The 13,603-nt window shown below is 41.4% G+C and overlaps 1 protein-coding gene across 9 annotated transcripts in view; it reads right to left on the bottom strand.

Moving 5' to 3' along the window:
• Positions 1–13,603, bottom strand: part of rusc2 (RUN and SH3 domain containing 2) — a 128,524-nt gene that overhangs the window by 65,056 nt on the left and 49,865 nt on the right. For 8 of the 9 annotated variants that reach the window (XR_006311386.1, XM_043688079.1, XM_043688072.1 and 5 more), the window contains one exon: positions 1,382–3,403. Coding sequence is in view for 8 of the 9 variants with exons in the window: in XM_043688079.1 (XP_043544014.1) it covers positions 1,382–3,323 (1,942 nt within the window). In the remaining variant the exon portion in view is untranslated. Of the gene's footprint in view, positions 1–1,381; positions 3,404–4,839; positions 4,868–13,603 lie in introns of those variants that run through there. The other variant, XM_043688086.1, reaches the window with a different exon arrangement.

The following is a 13,603-nucleotide window of genomic DNA, read 5'->3' as shown; positions in this document are numbered from 1 at the left end:
AATTCTCCAAGGCTCCTTAGTCGGCACCTTCCAAACCCACAACCACCAGAAGGGAAAGGGCAACAGGTACTTGGGAACACCATCATCACTGCAGCCACTCACCATCCTGACTTGGATATGCATTGCCATTCAATGTTGCTGCATCAAAATCCCAGAACAATTTAGTAAGTCTTCTGACACTGAAGAAGGCAGCTCACTACTCAAGGCGAAAGTGAGGTTTGCAGATGCTGGAGATTAGAGTCAAGAGTGTGATGGTGGAAAAGCACAGCAGGTCAGGCAGCATCCGAGGAGCAGGAGAATCAACGTTTTGGGCAAAGCTCTTCATCAGGAAAATGATGAAGGGCTTTTCCTGAAATGTCGATTCTCTTGCTCTCGGAATCTGCCTGACCTGCAGTGCTTTTCCAGCACCACACTCTCGAGCTCACCACTCAGGGAAACTAGGGATGGGCAATAAATGCTGGCTAGCCAGCACTCATGTCTCACGAGTATATTTTTAAAAAAGGATTACATTAGTTGAAGATGACAGCTCACCACCACATTCTCAAGGACAACTAGAAATGGACAATAAATGCTGGCTCAGCAGCAACACCCACATCGCAAGCATGAATAAAAGATAAGGCAAGCTTAGAATCAAAGATCAGCTAGACTGGATAATACTGAAGGTTTCTTTCCCTAAAAGGACTGAGTGAATCCGTTTTTTTTTTAATGACATACTAATACGTTTCCAGTTCTCTTTTATGAATTTCAAAATTCCATAACTATAAGGGTTTGAACTCATTTTCTCTAGGTTATTAGTTACATTAGCACTAGACTGCTTGTTTCTTATTAGCAAAGTGCATAAAGAGTCATTAGTTTCATGTTCATGGCATGATTACTGATGGAAGATTTTCAGGAACAGATGAGATGAACCTGCTCAGAACATTAACACTACTTTTACAACCACCACTACTCATAGTAATATTACATCAAATTTCATATCTAGAAAATACTACCATGGATTGCACATGGATAAAGAATTGTTAGTTTCAATTTAGTTCTTGAATAAAGACATAATGTTTCCTACAGAATTGGTCACAAAAGAGTTAGTACAGGTAAACAAAAGATGGCCAAGTATGGAAACACCAATAGATACTGGAATTAAGCCATATCCACATGTTGAAGTAGGGAAGTTTTAATCAGTTTCACCTTACATGCAAGTACTTGGTGCTGACCCTTATGTCAAATGGAAGAGCACACAAAATCCAAAACATGGGAGTTTAAGAAAAAATGTTAAAAAGATAGAAGTCCAGAAAGTTGGCATTACAACAAAGTGCCCACGATTAAAAAGTGATAAAATGCAATGGTTATTTTAGACTGTTCTCAGAATTTGGCACTATCTTACCTTCTGTATTGCTGTCAAAAGATGCATTCTTTTTAATTTGTTGATGGAGTGGGTTAACTGATTCTAGTTTCCTGCCATCTTCCCCATTGTAACAAGGTCCATACCCTTCAAAGTGAGCTCTATCATGCAGACTTGCATTACTATTTTTGTTATTGAAACGATGAATAAAAGGTGCAGCGCAGGACGTTGTTAAGTCCATTTTTGGGGAGGACCTGCCAGACAGATTATGGCAGCGCTCTTCATCTAAATAAACAAAAACATTATTTTCTTTCTGATTTTCCAATATCGGGGAGAACTCAATTGAAGAATCTCCGCTGGTTTTGAGTGGTGGCGAGTTCCCACTTCGTTTTCTAGTTCGAGCAATTTCAGCAAATGAGGTTACACGCCTTGGTGGTGATCTCTGGGATGTTCCTGTATGACTGTCACTTAGCTTGCCTGGACAGCTATACATGCGTTCCAATGAGCCCAACCTAGGGGATGGGCTCTTATCTAAGTTACGATCATAGCTCCTTGATCTTTGCCTGCCGGAAGTATTTGAAGCAACATTCACATACACTTGACCTTCAATGAGATCTTCAGTGGCCTCCGGTGCTGGTTTCTCTTGAAAACATTGATCAATGTCATTCTTATCTTCTGGTTGCCGGAAGAGGTAATACTCTGTAGGTTGACTTGGACTTATACTCTTTGCGTGATCTTCTGAGCAGCTTGTTATTGAAGACCCTGCAGGGCTTGGTGTTGACTGAGAAGATAGGTCACAAGTTACTAATTTGTAATAATTTTGTGTGGCAACAACTAGTCTTGCTTGACTTTGAAAACATGCAGTATAATCTGAATTTTCAGAAGAACAGGGCAAGTTTTCACATGGTAGGTGGTAAGAATTACAGTTGTCATCAACAGCTGGTGAACACTGCTGGTGGCACAGACAGGTTTGCATGGCATTATCAGCATTGTGAATATCACATGAATTCTTTGGCTCACTAGGTGATGAATGAAGGTCCAAATAGAATGCACCCATTTCTGAGTGACTGCAATATGAAGAATCATGCGACATGTTATCTGAACTTAGGTTAGACTTTGACTGGTTTTTCATTTTATTGTAGATTGCAGTAAAGTTGACCAGTACGCCATCTGAGCTGTTACATGAGGAGTCACTGTTGTAAGTCATATGCTGATTATCTATCTCAGACTGATCAGAAAAAACACAACTTCTGCTTTGCTGGATATCTAAGCTAGAGCAACTGCACTTTCTGCTGTCTAGTAAATCTTGTTTACTGAACACTCCATCTTGGGTGTTCTCCAACCCTTGGTTGCAATCAAAGAATAAGGTTGATGTGCTATCATGAGCACAGTTGCATATCGATAGCTCTATTAGGTCAGCTGATGCTGGTCTTGATGTGATGGTTCTATTTGACTTCTTAGCATCACATTTATGGGTTTGTTCCTCTTGACTTTCAATAATTCCTTGCCTAATATTGGAGCTCCATTGTTTTGTGCTGGTTTCAGCACCATGGAGGTGAAATGGCTGTTCGTGAAGAACAAATGGTGAATTATTAATGTTGCTGTTCTGTGGATGAAAGGAACTGTGTTTGGAGTTTTCCTGCTCATTATTTTCATTCAAAATTAATGAATTGTGCAGTTCACTCGTGTTGGTTTCTTTTGAGTCTGGTAGTCTACCTTCAGTTTCATGTGGTACCCCAGGAGGTAAACAAGAAGCCTGAATTAAACTGCTGTATAGTAATGTGTCCTTTTGAAGCAGGTCCCTTTCTGGCAGTGATGTAGTTCTTGTGATTCCCAAATCGGTATGGTAGAATGGGTTGGGTCTTTTGCCCATGCTACAGCACTTTCTGTCTGGGACCTGGCAATGAACGAGGGGAATGTGATGCACAATCAATGTTTCCCCTGTCAGTTTGGGTGGGCTATCCATGATGTCTCGGGTTATCATTCAAACTGGACAAAACGTTGAGAATCCCCTTTGGCCACATTGGTCGCCTGCAACATGCAGCTCATGCTGTGCTCAGAAACCTGGAAAACACAAGGGTGAGGGGCAGGGAGAAGAAACACAGAATTTTATAATACTTATTACAAAAGGCTTGCCAGTAACTGCTTAAGTCATAAAATTACTCTCTTCCTGTTCTAAGGATGCTATAAGGACTCTAAATTATAGCTATGGCAAATTATTTCACCGTGTTCAGTACTATAAAAGCTAAAGACGTGACCTCCATTTGAAGGGCTAAGTCCAAAGATAACCAGTGGAAACAGGGAGCAAATGTTTAGACTTTGGAACAGCCGTAAGAGTTAGTATTAATTCAATCAAAAATTTAATTTTGAAACTATCATTGTAAAATGCAGTATATGACTGATTTGAGACAGAACATACAGTGAGTGTGGCATGCGTTTGAGGAATACTTTTGACCATGGCTCTGAAACTTTCTATTCAGAGGTTGCCTTTTTCACAATTAGGGGCATAGTGCAAAATCGCAATGTTGCTGCATTAGTAATCCAAAGGCTTACTACACTACACTACACTACACTAACACCTTCCACCCCAACCTCAAATTCACCTGGACAGTCTCGGACTCCTCCCTCCCCTTCCTAGACCTTTCTGTTTCTATCTCAGGCGACCGAATCAACACGGACATCTACTACAAACCAACCGACTCCCACAGCTACCTGGACTACACCTCCTCCCATCCTGCCCCCTGTAAAAACGCCATCCCATTCTCCCAATTCCTTCGTCTCTGCTGCATCTGCTCCCAGGAGGACCAGTTCAAAATACGTACAACACAGATGGCCCCCTTCTTCAAGGACCGCAATTTCCCCCCCAACGTGGTCGACGGTGTTTAGGGTTATACAGAAGGTGTAAGGCATAGCTCCAAAGCAGGTATTAACAACAGAACAGAGGACAGCACTGACAGACAGGAAAACAAGTTACACATCAACCAAGTGTATCTCTCAAGGTCTGAAGTTGTTGAATTCTTTGTTGAATTTGGAAGACTAAAATTTCTAATCGGAAAATGAGGGGTCATTTCCCAGCTTGTTTTGGGCTCAATTTTGTTAGCCATTCTTTTATGTGGTTCGTTGTCAAACATATTCCATGCAGATAATCTCTTGTCGTTAGAATCAGAGACCTGTACAGCACAGACAGACCCTTCGGTCCAACTCGTCCAGACCAACCAGATATCCTAACTGAATCTAGTTCCATTTGCCAGCATTTGGCCCATATCCTTCTAAACCCTTCCTATTCGTATACCCATCCAGATGCCTTTTAAATGCTAATAGAAAGTGAGAACTGCTGATGCTGGAGATCAGAGTCAAGAGTGTGGCTCTGGAGCTGCCCGAATAAATGCATGAAATGTCTATTCTCTTGCTCCTCGGATGCTACCTGGCCTGCTGTGCTTTTCCAGCACCACACTCCTATCACATTTCCAACGCCCCTCCTCCAAGTCCCTCCTCCCTACCTTTTATCTTCTCCTGCTGAACGCTCTCTGCTCATTCCTGAAGTAGGGCCTGTGCCCGAAACGTCGAATCTCCTGTTCCCTGGATGCTGCCTGACCTGCTGTGCTGTTCCAGCAATAAAGTTTCAACTTTGATCTCCAGCATCTGCAGACCTCACTTTCTAATCCAAAGGCTTGTTTATTGGTCCAGATTCATGAATCTTTGTAACTGAGAAAATCTAAAACAATTGGGCAAATTTGGAACAAAAAGTTAACATAATTAATGATGATCACAAAACTGCTAGTTCTTCATGAAGAGAACCCTTCTGGTTTACTAATAGCAATAGAGCAGGGATCCTCAACCAAATGTCAGCAGATCCCAGGTATACCCCAGCAACTGACTCTTTTACCAAGATCCAGTCTTTCAAATCATTTCACTGTTGATATCCAAATGTCAAAGTAGTCAGGGCACAATGTTTTATCTTCCAATCTCAGGTTACTGATTGATGAGTGGCAGGTAACACTTTAGTTCCAGACTCCACACAGGATGCGAGAAACCAGAAATTGCTGCTTAGTTTGTGGGTTATGATAATTGGTTATGTACTGTTTTGAGAAGGAATTAGCATTCACTCTCAAGAGCTGAGTTCATAATGAACAATTGAAAGCAGGCACTACATCAGTCCTCTCATCGCCCCAGTGACAAACTACCAATCACACACAGATCATCTAATAACCTCATAGTGACAAACCACTAAGATCTGTAACAATCTAGCTTGGGCATAACTGAGCTCAATAAACACACTGAACATGATATTCATTGGTGTTTGTTGAACAAGGCTCCAAATCTTAACAGAACCATTGCATAATAACAACAATACATTTCACATTTGAAAGTAAAACAGAAATAATACGTGTTGCAGTTGTGTAACTGAATATTCCATAGTAAATACTGTCACGTCACAGGGCTTTGGAATTTTTATAACACTGGTGAGAGGTCTTAGAACAAGAAAGGGTGAAATCTCCTCCTTTAGCAAAGGAATGTTGGACCAAAATATGACACCAGACCCACAGCAATGAGGTCAACTCTGAGCTACCCTCTGAAATTGTCCAGAATACAACATCTCAAGAGTTGTTGTGGTTCTGTTTGCCGAGCTGGGAATTTGTGTTGCAGACGTTTCGTCCCCTGTCTAGGTGACATCCTCAGTGCTTGGGAGCCTCCTGTGAAGCGCTTCTGTGATCTTTCCTCCGGCATTTGTAGTGGTTTGAATCTGCCTGGACCCAATATACCGACCACTGCAACGGACAGCTGGCACTGACAACCGGAAGCGGCAGATTCAAACCACTACAAATGCTGGAGGAAAGATCACAGAAGCGCTTCACAGGAGGCTCCCAAGCACTGAGGATGTCACCTAGACAGGGGACGAAACGTCTGCAACACAAATTCCCAGCTCGGCAAACAGAACCACAACAACGAGCACCTGAGCTACAAATCTTCTCGCAAACTTTGAATCTCAAGAGTAGTTAGAGATTGGCAATAAATTCTAGCCTTACCAGTAATACCCACATTTTAGTACTAGAACTAGTACTAGAATCCCTACAGTATGGAAACAGGTTATTTTGGCCCAACAAGTCCACACCGACCCTCCGAAGAATAACCCACCCAGACCCATTTCCCTATTGCTTTACATGTACCCTTAACTATTGCACCTAACCTACACATCGCTGAACACAATGGGCAGTTTAGCATGGCCAACTCACCTAACCTGCACGTCTTTGGATTGTGGGAGGAAACCGGAGCACCCAGAGGAAGCCCATGCAAACACGGGGAGAATGGCAACTGTCTGTGTGGAGTTTGCACAAAGGTTGGAATCAAACTCGGGTCCCTGGCATTGTGAGGCAGCAGTACTAACCACTGAGCCACTATGCCGCCCTTTTATTTTGTGATCAAAATAAAATTTGACACTAATTATAGATTATCTCTAGTCATGATCAATGTTCGTCAGGATTGATGGCTCCCTGGTACAAGAAAACTGTTGTTAAACTTCAAAGATTTGTTGGCAGACGGGAGGATGTGAGCTATAGGGAGAGGCTGAATATGCTGGAGTTTTTCACATCGAGCATTGGAGGCTGAAGGGAGACCTTAGGTTTATAAAGTTATGAAGGGCATGGATAGTTAATAGCCAAGGTCTTTTCCTTAGGGTAGGGGAGTCCAAAATTAGACCGCATCGGCTTAAGGTTAATAGCCAAGATCTTTTTCCCTAGGGTCGGGGAGTCCAAAATTAGACCTCATAGCTTAAGGTGAGAAGGGAAAGATTTATGTATGGAATGAGCTTCCAGAGGAGATGATGGAGGCAAGTACAATTATAACATTTAAAAGGCATCTGGATGGGTACATGAATTGGAAGGGTTTAGAGGGTTATGGGCCAAATGCTGGCAAATGGAACTAAATCAGTTTAGGCTATCTGGCCAGCATGGGCAAGTCTGTTACCATGTTGTATAACTCTACAACTCTATGACTAGTTCATCTTTTTCAGGCTGTTCAATTTCATATCTGAATTGAATCGAATTGAATCAGCTTTATTGTCACATGTACTCAAATGAGTACAAAGTGTACAAATTACCGCTTACGGCGCCATTTTAGGTTCAAAGGTCCCGAGGTAGAGCTTCTTCATTTGCAGTTCTTAAAAAAATAGAGAAGTAAGAAGATTGCAGATTTTGGTAATAAAATTATAAAATGGAGAAAGAGAAAAAAGTTCAGAACAACAGATCTTTCAACCCAGTCCATGCTGGCACCTATCCTCCAGTCTGCACTAGGCCTCAACTCCAGACCATGAAGGGCTTCACCTCAGTGTTCATAAGGTGGGGAAATTGCTCTGGAATCACCTCAAGATTGGAAGTTCACACTGAGGCCATGTCAGTCCAAAAGAATGCCATGTATATCCGGAAGACCATAACGCCATGCTGGGCCGCTGGGAGATCGTCATGCCAGGCCGAGAGGACACCATGCCAAGCCGAGAGGACTCCTGGGATAACAATGATGTGAGCAGCATTTAAGGAAAATCGTCCTGCAGCCAAAATGCCTATGATAGAGTTTACACACCAGTGTTTTTTCACGTGCCCACTGGTCTCCTAATTGCTTTCTTAATTACTCCCTACATGTTTTATTAACGTACCAGGGCCTCATTGATTTGTTCCCTTTTTGCCTGCTGAATGTTTCTCTTTTCCTTCTTATATCGTCCTGAATGTTCCTGAACATCTGAGGTTCTCTGAGTTTGTTGCAGCTATATTTCACCTTAAAAGAGAATACGTTGGGTCTGTATCCTTTCCCAGTTGTCTATTGAACTCCAGGTATTGCCATATTCCAGATGTTCAGAACAGACAAAGTCACCTCACACCCAGCACATGCATGTGTCACTGACGGGTAGATATTATACTTATTGGTCCATAGAATGGGCTGGAGTTTGCTAATTTCCCAGCATTCCTTACTTCATAGTGCACCATGTCCACCTGAAATACTGTACTTGAGGTACTTTTTTAAAAAAAACTTAGCTTGAGGATGGAAGAAAAATTGCACAAAATTTAATTATCGATTTTGGAAAATCAAAAGAATGTCTAACAAGACATCTCTAAACATCACAAAAATAGCCTACTGAATATTATTTAAAAGATGCAGCGTATACAGATTTTCACTTACATAAATAAACTCAAAAGAAATAAAATAGCAAATCTGATACAAATGCTGCAGAATTGTGTTCAGGTGTACCCTAAATACTTTGCATTAAACATGGACCTTAAGGGCTCTTGCAGCACTGTAGTATAATAGGTTCTAAGCCGCTGGTCTCGAACTTTCAAACTAGCTTCCTTAGACTAAGAACTGTTATTTCTTAACAGCTCAAAACTACTTCCCTTTCTCAGGAACAATTGTTTTACATATCCAACTTCAGCCAAGACTTCTGCCAAAGTGAAACTAAAAAGATTTTTTTCTCCCCCAGTAATTTCCAAATCAATCTGTGACCTTCAAAACTAAAAGCCTAATGCATGACTGATTACTTTGTCTTCTTGTTAAATAGTCTCTTATGGAAACAAAATTCCACAACATGCCAGGAAGTCACGCTGTTTTTTTTTAATAAACATCGACCATGACCATAGTAATACCCACAAGTTAATCATTAATTTCTTCAGACACAAAGACCAAAACCCATATGCCACCAATTCAAATTCAAACTCACTAAGGTACTAACAAAATGATAATAGCAACATATTGGCATTATACACACAATTAATTACTCAGTAATCATATTTTACATTAGATCATGGTCTCAACACCATTTATTCTCTTTCAAATGTGCTCTCAATAAAGCTTCCACTATGATATTTTCTTTTCCAGGCACATGAACTATTTTCAAATTATATGGTTGGAGAATTAATTTCCACTAAAACAATCCTAAGTTCTTGCTCCAAACCTTTTCCAAGAAAATTAAAGGATTGTGGCCTGTATAAATAAGTTCCTTCCTAGTTAGTACGTAATTCTGAAAATGATGTAGGGCCATCAGAAGTCTCCTTTTCCACTGTAAAATTTTTTAGCTGAAATGTGGTCAGTTTGTTGAAAAATAGTGACCAGAATATTCAATTCCAATCTCAAGCACCTAGCAGTAAAACAACCCCCTCCTGTCACTACAGCTAGTTTGAACAGCTAAAACTGCTACAGCTATCAGCACAGCTTTCAAATTTTCAAAACCACTTTGACGTTCTTGCCTTCATTCAAATTCTCTGCCTTCCTTCAACAACCATTAAAGTTGAGCAAGAACAGTGCTCAAGTCTGTGATAGAATCCACTCAAACCAACAAAGAGTAAAATTTCATAGTTTTCCTAGGCAAAGAATAATCCAAAATAGCCCTTAGTTTCAACTGCTCGAGGTCTACTTAATCTTGTCCCACAACATTGCCTAAATAAATCACCTTTGCCTTGGTGGATTCACTCTCAGTCAAATTTATAAACAAACTGGTATTGTGTAGCCAAACAGCTCAATCAAATGGCGTAAATGTTCTTCCCAAATTTGGCTGATAACAACAAATTATTGATGCAAACAGCAGTTACATAGTCCTTCAATTAATTTACTGGAGAATTAGTGGACTTTTTTTCTTCTGTTCTCTATAGGATGTGGACATCATTGGCTGGCCAGCATTTATTGCCCATCCCTAATTGCCCTTAAGATGGTGGTGAGCTGCCTCCTTGACCAATACAGTCTACATCCTGTAGGTAGACCACAACGTCATTAGTGAGGGAATTCCAGGATTTTGATCCTGCAACAGTGAAGGAACAGCAATATATTTCCAAGTCAGAATGGTGAGTGGGTTGCAGAGGTACTTGCAGATGGTGGTGTTCCCACCTACTGCCCTTGTCCTTCTAGACAAAAATGGAGAGAGTTTAGAAGGTGCTGTCGCAGGATCTTTTGATGAATTTCTGCAGTGCATCTAGCAGAAAGTGCACACTGCTGCTGAGTTTTGGTAGTGGAGGGAATGGATGCTTGGATGTGGTGTCAATCAAGCAGGCTGCTTTGTTCTGGGTGGTGTCAAGTTCCAAGTGTTGTTAGAGTGCACTCAGCCAGGCAAGTAGAGGTATACCATCACACTACTGACATGTGCCTTGCAGATGCTGGACAGGCTTTAGGGAGTCAGGAGATGGGTTACTCACATTTGACCTGCTCTTGCAACCATTGATATATAAGTATATATAGACTCACACGCATACACAGAACTAGCCATTTGGATACAGAACTGGCTCAAAAAGGTACAAGATAGACGGTGGTGGTGAAGGGTTGCTTTTCAGACTGGAGGACTGTAACCAGCAATATCCCACAAGGATCGGCGCGGAGTCCACTGCTTTTGGTCATTTATGTAAATAATTTGGATGTGAACATAAGCGGTTTAGTTAGTAAGTTTGCAGATGATACCAAAATTGGAGGTGTAGTGGATAGTGAAGAAGGTTACCTCAGAGTACAATGGGTTCTTGATCAGATGGGCCAATGGGCTGTGGAGTGGCAGATGGAGTTTAATTTAAATAAATGTGAGTTGCTACATTTTGGAAAGGCAAATCAAAGCACAACTTATATACTTAATGGTAAAGTCCTGAGGAGTGTTGCCGAGCAAAGAGACCTTCTAATGCATGTTCATAGTTCCTTGAAAGTGGAGTGCCAGTGGAGGATAGTGGAGAAGGTGTTTGGTATGTTTGCCTTTACTGGTCAGTGCATTGAGTTGGGAGGTCATGTTGCGGCTGTACACAACATTGGTTAGGCCACAATTGGAATACTGTGTGCACTTCTGGTCTCCCTGCTATAGGAAGGATGCTGTGAAACTTGAAAGGGTGCAGAAAGGATTTACAAGGATGTTGCCAGGATTGGAAGGTTTGAGTTATAGGGAGAGGCTGAATCGACTGGCCTATAATCCCTGGAGCGTCAGAATCTGAGGGGTGACCTTATAGAGGTTTATAAAATCATGAGGGGCATGGATACGGTGAATAGCCAAGGTCTTTTCCCCAGCATGGGGAAGTCCAAAGCTAGAGGGCATAGGTTTAAGTTAAGAGGGGAAAAATTTAAAAGGGTCCAAAGGGACAGCTTTTTCAGACAGAGGGTGCTGCGTGTATGGAATGGGCTGTCAGAGGAAGTAGTGGAAACTGGTACAATTAAACATTTAAAAGGCATCTGGGTAGGCACGTAAAAAGGGTTTAGAGGGATATGGGCCAAATGAGACAAGATTAATTTATGATATCTGGTCAGCATAGATGAGTTGGACCAAAGGGCTGTAGGCTCAGAGTATGACTCTCGGTACACCTTTTCACTGAAATCAAGACCCAGGATTAAACAGGGCCAGAATGACACATAATGGGCAAGTAATATTAAAAAGACAAGCTTTAAGGCTTGTGGTAGCGGGGTAACTGGATATCCAGAGATAATCAGTATTTTCTATCAAAGAAGATGTGTTAATCATATCAGCCTTTCACCTTTTGTAGTTAAGTTTTCAAAGCTTGACTGAATTTCTAAGTCATCTCCTGTTTCACAGACTCCTCTTTTTCCCACCTAATTCTTTGGGCCCCAAGATCTACCCACAGCATAGTCCAGATTGTTTCACTTGTCACATTTCAGTGTCATCTACCTCTATCCTTAGAGACAGAAATATTTTAACAGTCATTTTACTTTTTCATTTTGTGGGAGAGTGGGCATCGCTGGCTGGCCAGCATTTATTGCCCATCCCTAGTTGACCTTGAGAAGTTGGTGAACTGCCTTCTGAAACCGTTGCAGTCAACCTGCTGTGGGTTGACCTACAATGCCATTATGGTGGTGGTAATTGCAAGATTTTGACCCAATGACAGTGAAATCAGGTCAATTCCTTCTATCAGAATTTGTTTCAATACTCGCACTACAGCTTCTCCATTTACCATGTCACCCTTTACACCAGCTATGTATAATGAGGTAGGTTTTAAATATCTATGTACATCTCCAATTACTATCTTATCTTCCAAAAGAGGTAATGAAGGAGAAGTAGAATTATCTGCCAGCATCAGTAACTTGCTCAAGTGTTTCTTGACAATTTTATAGGCTTACGTCCTTCATCTGAAGCATCAGATAATACCTCCACTGACAAAACACAGATAAAACACTGACAACTCCAGTGATCTGATTTTCCCTGTCAGTATTTCGAAAGTAAAATTTCATAAGCCCTGAACCATCTCCTCTCTTACTACATTCTAAGGAAGCATATTCTCTTTGTACTCCAGCTACAGCTTTCAAACTACATCTTTTCCTGAAGATTCCTTAGACTGGTCAGGTACGTTTTGGCGCTCCTCCCACTTTTGGCGCCGATCATTTGGCCCTGCCGTTTTGGCTCTAAACTGTTTTGGCGCTCATTACTTTGGCGCTGAGCTGTCAATTCAAAACTTTGACAAGTTCCCAGGTCGTAGAACCATTGGTCCTGCTAAATTTTAACTCAGAGTCTTACAAATAGATGGAGAGATAATTGATGCATTGGTTTGAATTTTCAAATAGTGTTTAGTTGCAGAGGGAACTTTTAGATTGGAAAGTATCAAATATACTTTCCGTGGGCGGCACGGTGGCACAGTGGTTAGCACTGCTGCCTCACAGCGCCAGAGACCCGAGTTCATAACAAATTTATTCAAAAAAACGAGAGAAGCAGAAAAGCAGGAAACTACAGCCATAGGAAAAGTGGTCGTAGCTGTTACAAAGGACTTGGATAAGTTCAAGTTCAAGTTAATCAAGCAGAACCAAGAGAACGCCAATTTAACTAACTTATGGATTCTTGAAGTAGTCAGTGGATGTATTGTACTTAGATTTCCAGAAGGCAGTTAAAAAAAAGTGCCACATAAAACATGATGGTGTAAAATAAAAACTTACGGTGTAGGGGCTAACACATTGGCATAGACAGAAGATTGGCTACAATTGTTCTGTCATAGGCTCAGTGCTGGGGCCTCAACTTTCCAATTTAAATAAAATTTATAATGAAGGGAGTGAAGGTAGCTAGATTGGCTGATGATGCAAAGGTAGATAGGATAGACAATTGTAAAGAGGTAAAAACAATGACTGCAGATGCTGGAAACCACATTCTGGATCAGTGGTGCTGGAAGAGCACAGCAGTTCAGGCAGCATTCAAGTAGCAGCGAAATCGACGTTTCGGGCAAAAGCCCTTCATCAGGAATAAAGGCAGTGAGCCTGAAGCGTGGAGAGATAAGCTAGAGGAGGGTGGGGGTGGGGAGAAAGTAGCATAGAGTACAATGG

Source organism: Chiloscyllium plagiosum, chromosome 1, assembly GCF_004010195.1.
Source record: "Chiloscyllium plagiosum isolate BGI_BamShark_2017 chromosome 1, ASM401019v2, whole genome shotgun sequence".
NCBI classification, from domain to species: domain Eukaryota; kingdom Metazoa; phylum Chordata; class Chondrichthyes; order Orectolobiformes; family Hemiscylliidae; genus Chiloscyllium; species Chiloscyllium plagiosum.
The sequence above is the reverse complement of the archived record's forward strand: the minus strand, read 5'-3'. Positions and strand labels throughout refer to the sequence as shown.